This window comes from Rousettus aegyptiacus, unplaced genomic scaffold (assembly GCF_014176215.1).
Source record: "Rousettus aegyptiacus isolate mRouAeg1 unplaced genomic scaffold, mRouAeg1.p scaffold_m13_p_9, whole genome shotgun sequence".
NCBI lineage: Eukaryota > Metazoa > Chordata > Mammalia > Chiroptera > Pteropodidae > Rousettus > Rousettus aegyptiacus.
In genome coordinates, this window is record NW_023416312.1 from 21,656,840 (window position 1) to 21,674,993 (window position 18,154).

General features: G+C 34.6%; 1 protein-coding gene across 4 annotated transcripts in view; it reads left to right on the top strand.

The window, feature by feature from the left end:
• PRRG1 (proline rich and Gla domain 1) overlaps nt 1–8,177 on the top strand; it is an 84,056-nt gene extending 75,879 nt beyond the window's left edge. For all 4 annotated transcript variants that reach the window (XM_016132732.2, XM_036226841.1, XM_016132733.2 and 1 more), the window contains exon 4: nt 5,372–8,177. In XM_016132732.2, coding sequence (XP_015988218.1) covers nt 5,372–5,857 — 486 coding nt within the window. In that variant the 3' untranslated portion in view covers nt 5,858–8,177. The remainder of the gene's footprint in view (nt 1–5,371) is intronic.
• The last annotated feature ends 9,977 nt before the right edge of the window (nt 8,178–18,154 follow it).

Below are 18,154 nucleotides of genomic sequence, written 5' to 3' on the forward strand. Positions count from 1 at the left end.
TTTATTCAAGCATGTCAAAGAAGCCAAAAAAAAAGTGAATTATACCAATCAGCCATAAAAAGAAATCGTTTTATATTATCCACATCACTTGGGGTAACCAAGCCCAAAGTGATGTGGATAATATAAAAGAGCCACTTTTTAATGTGTTTATCCAAAGTTAGCATTATATAATTATTTGAAATCACATATATTCCTTTTTTAGATGAGATTAAATGGGAGAAAAGGAGATGGTGATCTAAGAGATTAGGAATTAAGAGGGGAAATCTTCATCTGCAGGTGAAAGAAAATTGAGTACAAATGAGATACTTGGTAGGGCTCCATAAGAATATGTTAAAAAAAATTTATTCCTAGGAATGATGTCAGGATCATGGAAAAATTAGTCCTTCCTTTGTCTCTCACCTTTAAATTACAACCAGTAGGACATCTATAGCCAAACATAGGATCCTCTGCACAACACACCAGGATGCCCAAAAGATCCATATACCTGAAGGTGGGCAGATTTGACCTCATGAAGGGGGTGGAACCAGAAGAGCAGTGGTGGCAGAGCCCATGACCTGAGGTTCCAGGAACTATGGCTGCACCTACACCCCAGGTATCACACCATCGTAGTAGCACCTGAAACCTCAGCTGTCCCACCAGTGGGGGCTGCTCCCAAGACCCTGGTGCCCAAAACAGCAGCTGTGCTTACAACTTGAGGCTGCAGGAACAGCAATGGCACCCACAACCCTGCAACACTGACAGCAAGGCACCAGAGACCTCAGAGGTACAAGCAGCAACAAGGGCACCAGTGATACCAATGGCAAAGGCAGTGGAGGGTGAAAAGTGCTAGCTCTCAAATATAACTAGAGTCAACTTAAGTGTTCGCTACTTTAGATGTGCCAGAAGAGGAACAATTCATCAAACACTATGAAAAAAGTACAGTATATAGTACCACCAAAAGAAATGGACAGTTCTCCAGAAACTAAATTTAAAGTTATGGAAGTTTGCAATCTGATAGAGAATTCAAAATAGTTGTCATGAAGAAACTCAACAAGCGGTAAGAAAATTCAAAAAGACATTTCAATGAACTAAGGAATAAAATGAATGAGTATTTTACCGAAGAGATTGAAACTCTAAAAGAGAACCAAACAGAAATTATGGAGCTAAACAACTCAAGAAATGAGGTGAAGAATGAATTAGAAAGCAGTGGAAATAAAGCAGACCATATGGAAGAGAGAATTAGTGAGCTCAAAGATAGGTATCTAGAGATGATTCAGGTGGAAGAGGAGAACTAAGATCTTAAAAATATAAAGAAACTCTAAGAGAACTATCCAACTCCATTAGGAAAAGCAACATAAGGGTAATGTACCGGTATCCCAGAAGGAGAAGGGAGAAGAGAGCTTATTTAAAGAAATAGCTGGCAGGACACCTAATTACCTCAATGCAAAAAGACCTTTTCCAAGACACATTAAAATTGTCGAAAAGTCAATGATAAAGAATTTTAAAGGCAGCCAGGGGGGAAAAAGTCAGTAACCTAAAAAGGTAACCCCCAATAGGTTATTAGCACATTTCTCAGCAGAATCTCTACAGGTCAAGAGAGAAAGGAATGACATATTCAAAATATTGAAAGATATAAATCACTAGCTAAGTATATCCGGCAAAGTTATCCATCAGATGTGGAGAAATAAATGTTTCCATGACAAACAAAAGCTGAGGGAGTTCACCACTACTAGACCTCCTTTACAAGAAATGTTGAAAGGAGTTCCTTTACCTGAAATGAAAATGAAAAAGTATACAAAACTTTGAATAATGTAATATAGAGAATCAGAAAATTGCAAAGTTACTTCAGAATACGATATTAATCACTAAAGTTTAACATAAAGGTTAGAGGGAAAAGCACATTAAAATAACTGTATTTTAATCTGTTAAAAAACTTACAACAGAAAAAGGGACAATTTATGACAGCAAAAATATAAAAGGAGAGAAAGAAAAGGACAGAAACTTTATAAGCAAATGAAGATAAGACACTATTAGCAGAAAAATGACTATTTTATCTATGGGACATTTTATACACATGGTAACCACAAAACAAAATCTAGAGCAAAGACAAAAAAAGAAGAAACTGGGAAAAATCATAGAAAATCACCAAACTAAAATGGCAAACAGAAATACAAGGGAAAATAAACAATGAAGATATAGAGCAAACAAAACAAAAGATATAATGGCAGTAGTAAGCCCTCATATATCAATAATTACCCTCAATGTAAGTGGAATAGACTCACCAATCAAAAGTCACAGAGTGGGTAGATGGATTAAAAAACAAGGCCTAACTATGTGATGCCTGCAGGAGACTCATCTGAGCTCGAAAGGCAAACATGGGCTCAAAGCAAAATGGTGGAAGATGATAGTTCAAGCAAACAGTAGCCAACAGACAAAACAGACTTCAGCCAAAAAAGGTAATAGGAGCCAAAGAAGGACATTATATAATGATAAAGGGAATGATTCATCAACAACACATAACATTTATCAGTGTGTACATAAGCAGCATAAAAGCATCAAAATATATAAAGCAACTATTAACAGAACTAAAAGGAGAAATTCACAGCAACACAATAATAGTAGGGGGACATTAACACACCACTCAATAAAATGAGTATAAAAGGAAAGTACCTAAAGAAAATAAATGCCATATGTGACAAACCCACAGCTTATGTCATACTCAACAATAAACTGAAAGCTTTTCCTCTAAGATCAGGAACAAGACGAGGATGCCCATTCTCACCACTTTTATTCAACATAGTATGGGAAGTCCTGGCTAGAGCAGTCAGGCAAAAAATAGAAACAAAAGGCATTCAAATTGGAAGGGAAGAAGTAAAACATCATTTGCAGATGGCATAATTTTACATATGGAAAACCCTAAAAGAACTTCACACACACACATAAAAACTATTAGAAATAATAAACAAATACAGTAAAGTTGCAAGGTGTCAAATCAGTATACAAAAATCTGTTTGATACAGTTGTAAATGGGTTTGTTTTCTTAATTTGTTAATTTTTCACGTTACATTACGTGAAAAATTAACAAATTAAGAAAACAAACCCATTTACAACTGTATCAAAAAGAATAAAATACCTAGAAATAAATTTAACCAAGAGGCTGAAAGACCTGTACACTGAAAACTATAACACATTGTTGAAAGAAATTGAGGAAGACACAAAGAAATGAAAAGCTATTCAGTGCTCATGAATTGGAAGAATTAACATTGTTAAAATGTCCATATTACCTAAAGCAGTCTACAGATTCAATACAATCTCTATCAATGGCATTTTTCACTGAAATAGAACCAAAAATTCTAAAGTATTATGGAACTATAAAAGACCTTGAAGAGCCAAAGCAATCCTGAGATAAAAAGAACAAAGCCAGAGGTATCACACTCTCTCTGGCTTTGTTCTTTTTATCTCAGGATAAAAACTATACTTCAAAGCTACAGTAAACAAGAGTGTGGTATTGACAGAAAAAGAGACATGGTGATCAGTGGAACAGAATTGAGAGCCCAGAAATAAACCCACACGATGTATATGGACAACTAATTTACAACAAAGGAGTAAAGAACATACAATGGAGAAAGCAAAGTCTCTTCAATAAATGGTATTGACTTGAACATGACCCAAAACTATAAAATACATAGAAGAAAACATTGGTCTTGACATTGGTCTCAGTAATATTTTTGTAGATTTGACTACAATAGCAAGGGAAACAAAAGCAAAAATAAATGAGGCTACATCAAACATAAGCTGCTATGCACAGCAAAGGAAACCATCAATAAAATGAAAAGGCAACCTAGTGAATGGGAAAAGATAATTTGCAAATGTATAATTTTATACATCCGATAAAAGGTTAATATCCCAAATATATAAAAATATATATAAAAAACTCATACATCTCAACAACAATAAAAAAACTTGATTAAAAAATGGGCAGAGGATCTGAATAGACATTTTTACAAAGAAGAAATATAGATGTCCAACAGGCAAGTTAAAAGATACTCAATACTACCAATTACTGGGAAATGAAAAGCACAATGTGATATCACCTCACACCTGTTAGACGCCTATCATCAAAATGTGACAAGAAATAATAAGTGTTGGAGTGGATGCGGAGAAAAGGGAACCTTCAGACACTGTTGGAATGTAAATTGGTATAGCCATTATGGAAAACAATATGGAGGTCCTCAAAAAATTAAGAATAGAACCAGCAAATCCACTTCTGGGTGTTTATCTGAAGAAATCCAAAACACAAATTCAAAAAGATATATGCACCCCTATTTTCATTGAAACATTGTTTACAATAGCCAACATATGGAAGCAACCTAAACGCCCATTGATGGAGGAATGGAGAAAGAAGATATGATACATATACACAATGGAGTACTACTTGGTCATAAAAAAAGAATGAAATCTTGCCATTTGCAACAACATGGCTAGACCTAGAGGGAATTATGCTAAGAGAAATAAGTCAGAGAAAGACAAATACCATATGATTTCATTAATGTGAAAGCTAAAAAAAAACAAAATAAATGAACAAGCAAAACAGAAACTCAGGTATAGAGAACAAACTGATGGATGCTAGATGGAAGGTTTGGAGAGATGGGTGTAGATTAAGAAGTACAAATTGCCTGTTAGAAAAACAGTCACAGGATGTAAAGTATAGCATAGTCAATAAGATTGCAATAACTTTGTATGGTGTCAGATAGGTACTAGACTTATAGGGGTGATCACTTTGTAAGGTATATAAATGTCTAATTAGTCTACGGCCATGCTACCCTGAACAAGTCCGATCCCATCTGATCTTGGAAGCTAAGATCAGATGGGAGAGCACCTAGGAAGACCAGGTGCTGTAGTTGTAAAAAATTAAAAAAATAAGGGAGTGTAAGCTGACAAGGTCCTTGCAATCTGTGAGGTCAACTGAGGGTTGCCTCGCCTAAAAAAAAATAAAGATAAAAGAAGAAAAAAGAGTAAAGTTCATTAAAAAATAAATAAATGTCTAATCACTATGGTATACACCTGAAACTAATATAATGTATGTCAACTGTATTTGAAAAATATATATATATTTCTATAAGGGAAAAAATGTCATAGCTGAAAATATTAATAACTCCAAGTCTTTAAAAAAATTTGTGTTCTGACTCTTTTAGGAAGGCTCCAGAGTGAGCACCATAATTTACTTGTAATTTTTTTGTTGTGAAAAATATAGGCCGTAGGTTGTTTAAGCCAACAAATCTGGTTTGGGGATTTTGTTCATTATGTTGATAGAATCCAGACATTTGTTCATGTGATATTTTACATCTTTTGATCATACTGATTTTCAATTTATTTTTTCTTTTATTTTCAGAAAGAGTTTTGGAACACCTATACAAAAGCGCAACAAGGAGAGAGTAACAGAGGAAGTGACTGGTTTCAATTTTACCTTACTTTTCCATTAATCTTTAGCCTCTTCTTTATTCTCCTTGTCGTTTTCCTGGTCTGGAGATGCTTCCTAAGAAACAAAACTCACAGACAAACAGTGACCGACAGCCACATCCCTTTCCCTGAGCACCTTAATATTATCGATCCATCCCTTCCACCGGATGAAGTGTTTGATAGCAGTGGATTATCGCCAGGCTTTCTAGAATATGTTGTTGGGCGCTCAGATTCTGTCTCCACTCGCCTGTCCAACGGTGATCCTCCACCAACCTATGAGGAAGCCACTGGCCAGGTGAACTTTGAGAGTAGTGAAACAGAACCTCATTTAGACCCTCCGCCAGAGTATGAGGACATCATCAGCTCCAACGCAGCCTGTGCCATTCCCATGGTGCCTATAGTCACCACCATCAAATGAAACTGCAGACTTCTTTCTACTGTAATTGTTTTTAAAATACTAATGAAAGAACTTTCTAGCACTTTACCACTACATAACTGTGCATTGACTTATTGGACTCTGACAGCATACCACTTCACATCTTCTGATTTGTTTCATTAATTGTGTTTCCTACTATAAAATCATTATCTATGCTCATTTTTGCTAATGGAAATACATGAAAGGGGAAAACAGTGGAGTCTTCATGTAATTTGATGAGTTATACATATATGTGTGTATGTGTATATATATGTATTCATGTATATATACATACATGGCATGTGTGTGTACATCAACCCAGCATATGTGCAACTGTCTTAAAAAGCCATTAACCTCTGTTTGAATCACCTGTAAGGAGAACATTACTCACCAAAACTAGGGGGAAAAAAGGCACCAACATTTTGTGTAATAGATAGCAATATGCTGTTAAATTTTGAAAAGATGAATTTAGCATGTTTTCTAATTCTTACTGGCTTTTGTTAACATCTTTCTTCATCTACCTTAAAAGGAAAAAAAGTGCATGTAGTTTATCTTGATTTTAGAAACATCTCGGAAAGAGACAAAAGGAAGGCACAGTAAATAACTTGCCTTTAGTGTATAGCAAGAAAATCATCAATCATGAGTGGCATTTGGCTAGTTTTGTAGGAGAGATTTTTTGTTGAGTGCCTTCCCCTCCCCAAATTAAACAGCATTTGCTTATTATCTTTGAATGTCTCATGCTATTTGTATTAACATCTTAGTGGAGAGGATTTCCTGGCAACAGAATAATTTCTAAAGTAGATGTATGTATTAATAATAGGGAACAGATAAAGATTTCTCCTTTGCTCATTGGTGACAATAATTATTTTCTTCTCACTGTTTCATGGTCTTTTATTCTATTGTTTATTCCCTCACTCACCACCACAGAATCTTCAAGCGCTTAAGAATTTAGCTAAAATTCTTGAAATTATTTTCCTAATGTTTTTGTATAGATTGGAATCTTTGCCTCAAGATGATTAGGAGGCAATTTGCCATTAAATTAAGAACTGTGATTTTTATATTGCTCTCCAGTTGGTGGAGGAAGATTGCAAAGTCTGTTGTGCTAGGTGCACAATAAATCTACTTATATTAGCTTCATACAGATCTCATTATTGTTGCTATTTCATTTTTGTATTTTCATCAGATTTTTTTAACTACAGGATTTGTACTTTTCCCTTGGAACAGAGGGAACAGGCTGTGAATGCCCTGCCAACATAAACTGGCTCAGAAAGAAAAAGTAAGACAGTTGTTTTCGTATGAAGTTCCATAATATATGCACTGATGGAAAATTCATTACATCAGTCAGGGAAATGTGTCTGCCACTCCCAAGCCTCCTTAGTGTTGGATAAAATGGTGGATGAGGCAGACAGAATGCAGATTTCAGAAGTGTCATACCGTGCTGCCTCCATCTCTATCCCCACTGACCCCTTCCTCAATCTTGCCCTAGAACCCAAAGAAGGGTAAATGCTGGGGAGAATCCTGAACTAGGAGTAGGATGATGTGAATTCTAATCCCATTCTGCAACATAATTGCTGTGGTACCTGGGGAAAGACCCATACCTGACCCTCAAACTCCTGAATTCTAAAACAGTGATAAGATCATTTGTCCTGCCCATCTCCAGTGCTTTCAAAAGGATCTAATGAGATGGTGTACGTGAAAGTAATCCGTAAGATGTGAAGTCATCTAAGTATACGTTCATTGCACTGTTCTTATATTGCTTAAAGAAGAGTTTTCTTCCTGTTTCCCTAAAACCTATTAGAGTTTTCACATAGTGAAAAATAGAGTAGTCTGCTCCATAAGTGGCTAACATGTTCCTAATCTGAAGTTGTGGGTTATTAAAGTTCTGTCATTCTCTGCTCTATACCAAGGCTGTGCCAACTTAAAGATGACAGCCATCTTAGCACAAACAGGATTAAACAAAATATTAGAAAGGGAGCTAAGATGTGTATATTTAGTTAGGTTTTGTAGCTTTCATGAGCTAAAAATGAATAACTCTTGACCTTGGTCTTAACATAAGTGGTTTTGAATTTGGCTATAGGTACATAGCCATCATTGGCTCCAATTAAAGCTCAAAGTATGACTGTTTGATCCAATGACGTGTGTGTGTATATGTGTGGTTATTTTGGTTTATTTTTAAATGAAAAGTAAGGCTCCTTCTGTGTGAATTTTTTAGGTCTTTAATATCAGGCCTTAGATTAAACCAGCAGTTTTCAAAAGTGTGACCCATGAACCCATGAGAGTCCTTGAGAGCTTTTCCATGAGATCAAAATTATTTTCATAATAATACAAAGATATTATTTGTCTTTTCACTCTTTTGAAAAGGAATTGGAAATGTAAAATGTTACCATCTTCCTACAGATCTTTTTTCTGTTTTAAAAAATATTTTAAACAATTTTTAAATCTTATGTTAGCATGTAATGAACTTTTTAATTTTTGAATAGAAAAATACTTTAAAATTTTCAATAGTATTTTCTAATATGGCAAATACTGATAGATGTCAATACCATAAGTAAAAGCTCTTTGGTGTCCATGGTCCCCAGTAAATTTTAAGTGAAGGTGTCTGGAGACCAAAAGTTTGAGAATCACAGGATTAGACATAGGAGCAGAATGTTTTATTATTAAGTATATATTCTTACAACTTTATTTTATATTTTAAACTCCTGATATTGGAATTAATGCTGCCTCTTAGAGATACCTGAATTGCAGTATAATAAGGAATGTTGGTCCTTGAAACAAAAGCCAAATACTTAAACTGATTAATGACTACAGCTTTTTAGAGTGTTGGTCAAAGAAAATGCTCTACTTCATTGTGATAACTGGTATCTGCCATAGGTCTGGCAGCATTTTTGTCATGATACCAGAATAAAAAAAATACCACTTTCTTCAAGAAGGATTCTCTTAGGTTTGTTTGGTTTGGTTGGATTTTGGTTGGGGTTTTACATTTTTAAATACTCTTTTGCTATCCTATCTGGCTTTATAAACCAAGTTTCTTAACATTGTTATAATTAAAGGGGCTGTCTGGAATAATATATTTTTTTATGCTTTTGCCTTTCTTACCTGAATGATAATACATTCACCTTTGATCATTTTTAATAAAGTTTTATTTTTGCAAATATATTTAGTACCTTTCTTAAGCAGTAACTAAATTGAATCAACTAATTTGCATTTAAATGAAAGAATGGCTTAATGGTCTTCCAGTGGAATAGTTTCCAAACCTCCACATGCAGTGGCTGTGTCTGGAATCCTAGAAATGGCACTTTCTGCCTCCCTGCTTTGAATGTCACAATGAAATATATCTGTTCAAAGTAAATTAAATGATTTCTTCTTTTCCTTTTAATCAGTACAAATACAGATGCTTGATTTTTTTGATTTGTTGTTAATGATGATTTGATGATTGATGATCTGATACTATAACTGTGGAGATAGCTTTAACTTGGTTCTATGTAAATAGCATGTATTTTGTTTCACATTTTTAAACACTTGGTTTACATTTAAATTATGGTATTTAACTTTTTATGTTTATACTGGGTAAGGTTTTTCTTATGTTTCTATGTTTTTGGTATGCTAAATAAAGCTATTTTTTAAATCCAACAGAGTTCTTCTACTGTATGTTAATTATATTACGATTAGGTGACAAATATGCTGCATGAGCTCTTATTGTATGTGTGTGTGTATGTGTGTGTGTTTTAACTAGGTAAAATTGTTTCTTTTTTCTTACAAACGTAGGGAATATTGCTCAATTAAGGAATCAGAAATTATCTGATGAAAACCTCGGGGTGTTCTCAGCAAGAAAGAAATTTCTATAGTACTTCTGAATGATGCTGACATGATACAAGTTGGGAACCCTTGCTCCAAAGGGATCAACTGAGCTCCCTTCTATAGTGTATTCTGTCAAGTACTGGTAATAGTGTTGTCTGAAGAAACCAAGGAGCTGTTTTTTTCCTCAGCAGAACAGCTTGCATTTGACATTTAGAAGATGAGAAAGGAAAGCACAAGATGGAAACACTTGTGACCACAGGGCAGCTTCTTATGTGTAGTTACCTTAAAAACTAAAAGCTGATGTGACATTAATCAAACAAATGTAAATATAACTTGATCTTTATGGTTTAAAAAAATAAAATTATTTACTTATATTCAAGGAATTTAAGTATAAATTATGTCTTAAGTATCCATTTTATAAACATGTCCCCAGAGTTGTCCAAAATATCATAACAAGGTACTTTAAAAAATATATAGCAATTTCTAAAACTTATATAAATTTGAGATTAAGACATCCATGAAACCCAATGCCTAGATCAAGACATTTCCAGCACCCCAAGAAGGCTCCCTCATACCCATCTCCTTAAAGATAACACTATTCTCACATCTGTTATAATAGCGAAATTTTTAAAATTTCATACTTGGTTGTGCCCATATGGGCTTGCCTTTTTCCTTTTTTAAAATGTTAAGGTATTTCAGAAAAATTCAAGTTAGAAGGTCCAGAGCTACTCTTCTATCTCTTGGCCCACCTTAAAATCACATTAGTTCTCCCTCAGCCGCTCTTTGAGGACAAGATTTATGTTTAATCCTTTTAACTCCCTTGCCCAAACATGTCAAATACCTAAAAGTGAGGGCTTTTTAAAAAAAGGATTGACTGTGAATTGACCAAAACATCAGTAGCTGTCGAGCTAGTTTCCCTAGTTCTTATCTTTCTGCTGTAATTCTTACCACCTGCTATTTCCTTAAACTTTGTATGGCATTTTGTTCTCAATAATTTTATCAACTTTTATGATTTTTTTAAAGTTCAAAACTCAGAATAATCTGATCCCACAGGCTTATCTAACCTTATTTCCTTCCATAGCTTAGTTGGTAGATTTTTACAAAGTACTTACCTTATGTGAGACACTAAAGGGATTAAAACATAATGGTGCCTATAGCCCTTGTCCCTGGGGATTTTACAATCAGTTTAAGGCTGGGATAACCTAATCTAATTTAGTGTAACCCTAATTCCACTCCAACTCAATTTTTTTTTTTGCCCAAAGTCCTATGGTATTTATAAGTCATGTATATCAGTCTGTGTTGTCATTTTTATAAGTTTTAGCAATAGAATTCTACTTTCAAAACATTTTTCATAGATCTCTAATATATTAAGCAGATGAGATCATTCTGGTTGATTACAGAAGTGAGAAGCTTGGAACCTCACCATCTGTGACCTTTCAAGTCAATCCCCCCTAGTCCAAATCACCTCCACAAACAATTTAATGAACATAATTGGAAAACCACTGTAATATATCTATTAATGTCCAATTTCACAATCCATATAAAAAATTCTATAGAATCTCCGCCACTAACAGAAAGCTTAGAGTTGAAATTGCTCTTTTTAGTCCAATTGTGCCTAACTCACAAGTACATCATACTGGCCACCAACATACACTATTAAAATTATGTTTGAAGAGAGAACCATGGTATGTTAATAGTTCTGATGCTTTGTTTACATCATTTCCATCATCACGATACTTCTTACTATATTTTCAATACTCAGATCTTTTAAATGTATAGGAAATGGTTTAATATAGTCATAAACCATATTGAAAAGTAAGCATACAGTGATGTCACTTAAAGTGTGGAAGACAATGGCCCACATTCCAGGTATAAATTTCTAGTAGTAGAGGCAACAAAGGCAACCTTATTCTCAAAGAATTGAGGTTGGTTGTTTAGCAGTGTATTTTGGCTTTCTGAAGTACCAGCTGAAAGGGCTTGCCTTTATTTTGCCTTACTTGGAGCTCTCCCAAGTTGGCAGCAACTACATTGTTGGGGGTAGCTGTTTTCCAAAATAATCTAAATGCATTGGCTGCTACCAACTAGAAAAGGGTTAACAGCTGGGGTAAATAACAAACTGAAAAGCTTAGGAAGAAATGATGGAGAATTAAGAGAGAAAGGAATTTGAAAAGCTCCCATATAGTCCTAGGAATTGAGAAGGCCAAGCATATATCCAGAGCTGAGTGCATGCTCTAAAATCTGAGAAGGCTCTAATCTCTCACCTTTGTCTGACCTTTATGTTCCCACAAACAGGAAGAAAAGGTTATAGTAGAGTTTTGTATTGCCTGGCTGGGAGTTAAAAGTTTGCCCCAATACACAGAGCTTATCTGCAAATACTAGGATACCATTTGGGGTGGGGGTGGGTTTAAGTTTAAGGAACTATGTCAAATCACTAGCTAACCACTACAATAATAAAAACGAAACCTCAGTGGTCACACATGACAATACAGACTACAAAATGAGTTAAAAAGTCACTAATACAACAATTAGAACAATTAACAGAAACAAACTCTGAGAAGAGAGAATCTGATTTCTAATTTTAATAAATAGGCCCACATACTGCTTGATACCCAGTCCTGACCACATAGGAAGTCTGACTAGAGAACCCAGGTAACCACAGAGCCCACGCTATAGCCTTCACTTGGGCAGAGAACCATGCCAGAAGTCGTATTCAACTATCCAAAGAATCCCAAATAGTTTGAATCTGAATAGGGCTACAATGAGACATGTTATAATTAAATTGCCAAAAGTCAAAGACAAATAATTTTGAAAGCAATAAGAGAAAAGAGAGTAGTTACATACAAGGAAATCCCCATAAGACCATGGGCAGATTTCTCAACAGAAACATTTCAGGCTAGGAGCAAATGGGATGATACATTCAAAATATTGGGGGGGGGGGTGTGGAACTCAGCCAAGAAATCTATACCCGCCTGGCAAAGCTGTCCTTCAGAAATGAAGGAGGGATAAAAAAAATTTCTGAATAAAAAAAGGCTGAGAGAGTTCATCAACACTAGACCTGTCTTATAAGAAATGTTAAAGTGAGTTCTTCGAATGGAAGTTAAGGAATTCTAATAAACATCACAAAAACATAAGAAGCTGGTATAAAACTTACTGGTGATGGTAAATATATAACCAAAGTTAGATACTATAAACTGTAATATCAAAAAAAATATGAGGGGGAGGAGAGGTACAAAGTTTAGGAATTCTGTTGAAGGTAACTTGTTTGCAGTTTAAAATGAGATATTATAATTTTAATGTATTTTATGTAAGCCTCCTGGTAACCACAAGGGAAAAACCTCCCATCATTACACAAAAGAACATGATAAAAAAAAAAAGTCAACTCATACTGATGATACCAAAAGACATCAAAACAGAAAACAGCAGGTTATGAACAAACTAACGATAGATCTACAAAACAACTGGAAAACAATTAAGAAAATGGCAATATTGAGTTCTTACCTATCAACACTTACTTTAAACATGAATTAAATTTTCCAATCAAAAGACATAGGATGGCTGACTGGATTAAAAAAAACAAGATTCAACAATATGCTTCTTAGAAGAGACTCACTTCAGCCTTAAAGACACACATAGACTGAGAGTGAAGAGATGGAAAAAATTATTTCAAGCAAATGGTATGCCCAAAAAAGGAGGGGTGGCTATACACACACACACACACACACACACACACACACCATATATATATATGTATATATAGATATTCAGAAAAAAAAGACTTTAAAAATGGTAAAAAGAGACAAAGAAGGTCATTGTATAATGACAAAGGTATCAATCCATCAAGAAGATACAACAATTGTAAATATTTAGGCACCCAACATTGGAGCACCCAAATATATAAAACAAAAACTAACAGATCTAAAAGGAGAAATAAACAGCAATATAATAATAGCTGGGGACTTTAATACCCAAATCGGAACAATGACAGATCATTCAGACAGAGAATCAATAAGGAAACAACAGATTTGAATAGCACTATAAACCAAATGAAGCTAACACATATAGAGAACATCCTATGCAACGAAGGCAGAATACACATTCTTCTCAAGCATGCATAAAACATCTTATAGGATACACCATGTTAGGCCATAAAACAAGTCTTAAATTTAAGAAAATTGAAATCATACCAAGTATTTTCTCTGACCACAATGGTATAAAACTAGAAATTAACAAGAGGAGGAAAAGTGTAAAATTCTAATACATGGAAATTAATACTCTCCTGAACATCCAATGGATTACAGAAGAAATTAAAGGGAGGATACATTATGCCAGCAAACAGGAACACCTAGAAGAAATGGAAACATTCTTGCAAACATACAACCTACCATGATTTAATCAGGAAGAAAGGAAAATCTGAACAGACCAATTATTAGTAAGGAGGTTGAATTAGTAATCGAAAATCTCCCAAAGCAGAAAAGTTCGGACCATATGGCTTCACAGTTGAATTTTAGCAAATATTTAAGGGAGAATTATTGCCAATATTGACAAAAAATCAAAGAGGAGAGAACACTTTCAAACTCATTTTAACAAGGCCAGCATTACTCTGATACCAAAGCTGGAAGGTCACTAGCAGAAAAGTAAATTATAGGCCAATATTTGTGATAAATTTAGATGCAAAATTCTCAGTAAAATACTAGCAAACAGTATTAAGCAACACATTTAAGAGATCAAGTGGGATTCATCCCTGGGATACAAAGAAGGTTCAACATATGTAGATCACTCAATATGATACATCATATTAATAGAATGAAAGAAAATCATATCATCTCAATAGACACAGAAAAAGCATTTGACAAAATCAACATCTATTCATGATAAAAACTTTTAATAAATTAGGTACAGAAAAAAATTTACCTCTATATAATAAAGGCCACATATGACAAGCCCACAGCTAACATCATATGTATTGGTGAAAGGTTGAAATCTTTCCTCTAAGATCAGGAACAAGATCAAAATGACCACTCTCATCACTCTTATTCGACATAGTACTGAAAGTCCTAGTAGTGCAATCAGGGGGGAGAAGAAAAAGGAAGAAAAAGAAATAAATAAAAGGCATCAGAATTGGAAAAGAAGAAATAAAATTGTCTCTATTTGTGGATGACATGATTTTATATACAGAAAATCCTAAAGACTCCACCAAAAAACTGTTCAATCTAATAACAAATTTCAATAAAGTTGTAAGATACAAAATTAACATACAAAAGTACAGTAGCATTTCTATACACTATCGATGAATTATTCGAATGATATAAAGAAAATGATCCCGTGTGCAAAAGCATCAAAAAGAGTAAAATAGTTAGGGATAAATTTAATCAAGCAGGTGAAAGAGCTCTAAACTGAAAACTATAAGACATTGATGAAAGAAATTAAAACAAATTAATGGAAAGTTTTCATGTGTTTATAGATTGGGAAAATTAATATTATTAAAATGTCCGTGCTACCCAAAGCCATCTATAAATTCTATGCAATCCCTATCAAGATTCGAATGGCATTTTAAAAAACAGAAATAGAAAAAAACAATCCTAAAATGTGTATGGAGCCACAAAAGACCCTGAATAGCCAAAGAAATCCTGAGAAAGAAAACAGGAGACATCACACTTTCTGATTTCAAACTATATTATAAGCTATAGTAATCAAAGCAGCATGGTAATAGCATAAAAACAGACGTATAGGTCAATGGAACAGAATCAAGAATCCAGAAATAAACTCAAACATATACGGTCAACTAATATTTGACAAGGAGCCAAGATTAATCAATGGAGAAAAGCTAGTCTCTTCAATAATTAGTGCTGGAAAAATTGGATATTTGCATGCAAAAGAATGAAATTAGACCCTTATCAAATGCCACTCACAAAAAACAAACAAACAAAAAAACTAACTGGAAGCAGAGTAAAGACTTAAATGGGAACCTGAAAACCATAAAACTACCAAAAGAAAAAATTAAAATCATTTTCTCACGCATAAAGGTACTTAACAAAGGTCTTGGCAATAATTTTTTTTATATGATACTAGTGACAAAAGAAAAAATAAATAAGTGGGACTAGAGCTAAAAAGCTTCTTCACAGCAATAGAAACAATGACCCAAACAGAAAGACAACCTATGAAATGGGGGGGCGATATTTGAAAATCATACATCTGATAAGGAGTTAGCATTCAAAATATAAAAAGAATTCATACAATTCAATAGTAAATAATGATAATAATAATAATAGAATTTAAAATTAACAAAGGACCTGATTAGATATTTTTCTTAAAACAGATATATGAATGGCCAACAGGTACATGAAAAGATGTTCAACATCACTAATCATTAGGGAAGTGCAAATTAAAACCATCATGAGCTATTACTTCACACCCGTTAGAATGGCTATTATCAAAAAGACAAGAGATAGCAAGTGTTGGCAAGGATGTGGAGAAAAGGGAGCACTTGAGCACTGTTGGTGGGATTGTAAATTGGTACAGCCACTATGGAAAATAGCATGGAGGTTCTGCAAAACATTAAAAATAGAAATACCATATGACCCAGTAATTTTGCTTCTGGGAATATATCTAAAGGAAATGAAAATAATATGTCGAAGAGATATCTGCACCCTTATATTCATTGCAGTATTATTTACCAAGTCAAGGCATGGAAACAACTTAAGTTTTCATCAGCAGACAAATGGATAAAAAAGTTGTGATATATATATATATATATATATAAAATCATAGAAAGGAGAAAATCCTGCCATTTGTGACAATATGGATGGACCTTGGGAACATTAATTATACTAAGTGAATTAAGTCAGACAAAGAGACAAAATACTTTATGATCTTATATGTGAAATCTAAAAAAAAAACATTGAAAAAGAGATCAGATTTGTGGTTACCAGAGGTAGGGTGTAGGTTAAAGGAAAATTGGATAAAGGCAGTTAAAAGGTACAAACTTCCAGTTATAAGTAAGCACCGGGGCTGTAATGTACAATATGATGATCACAGTTAACACTGTTGTATGATATACATGAAAGCTAAGAGAGCAGATTCTAAAAGTTCTCATCGCGAGAAAAAAAATTTATTTTTTTATATCTATAACAGATAATGGATGTTAACTAAACTTATTGTGGTAATCATTTCACAATATATGTAAGTCAAAGATGCTGTACACTTCAATTTATACAGTGCTGTATGTCAATTTTATCTTAATAAAACTGGAAAAAATTATATAACACACTTTTGCATTTGAAGGACATCCTTTGTTTCCTCAACTATTTTTTGTGACAATCTCTGCCTTAGAGAATATACAATAAGATGTGGCATTTTATGTAGATGTAGTATAAGCGCTTGATAGTTGTTTTTTTTTTATTGTAATACGAGTGCCTGACATTAAGCTTTTGATTGCAGTGACATCTACTCCAAAGAAAGCTATCTTAAATAGACACATAGCCAGTTACCTGACTAGATAAAGAGCCAGGCCACCCCGCCCTTAAGTTTCCTTTGTTTTAGAGATGCACTGTTGACTTAGATCACTAAGTGAGCACTTGTTTTGCCCCTCCTCAGTTAATTCCCACTCAAATTCACCAATAAAGAATGAATTTGCAAAATCATAGGCACCCCACCTTAGACCCCAATAAAGGCAGAACCCTATCCTCCCTCTCCTCTCTTCCTCCCTCCTTCTCTGTATGTGCAGCCCCAGCATATCATGTATCCTCCAGGATTTATGAATAATAAACCTTGTTTTTTCCCCCAAAGTCCCCAGATGGTTGTTGCTGAGGTGCATCTTACAATCATAATAAGAACCACAAAGACTGGTCCAGCTACAACATAGTCTCATAAAGGGGAAATATCTGTGAGGGCTTGCCTTAGGCCGAGGTAAGTGCCCCCAGCCATTTCTAGACTTTAGCATCACTACCAATAGGCTGAGACTGGCACAAAATAATTGACATAGTTGGCAGAATTTCAGGATCGACCTTGCAAATAACCAAGAGGAATGTCTTTTAGCTGCAACTGGCTTACTAACTGATTAACTCAGGTGGTTAACTCCATCTGGAAAGAGAATACCACTAGCTGGAGATCTGTTGTGCTGCTCTGTGCTTTCACATATTGCTTCTGTTGTGTTTTGCCTGTGGTACCCATCCCAAAACCTCACTGCTGCCATAATGATACAAGCTTCCCACAGCAGCATGATCAAGGCCGTACAACAAAATTAGACCACTGATTATAAAGGCCTTGCTTGACTATTAATGTATGTGAGAGTCTTCCCCACCTCAAGGCTAAGGAAAGCTGCGGAGAGTGAACTGGATCACAAGGCTATTGTCACCACTCAAGAAGAGGCCCTGGGCTTAATGCATGAAGTAAGGATATTCCCATAGGTCAGGAGGACAAGAGACCTCTGCCTGTGACCACTAAGTTGGTGGGTAGTACCTGGACTAGGTGTCCTAACCTAGAAGAGTGAAATAGCCTTGCAAC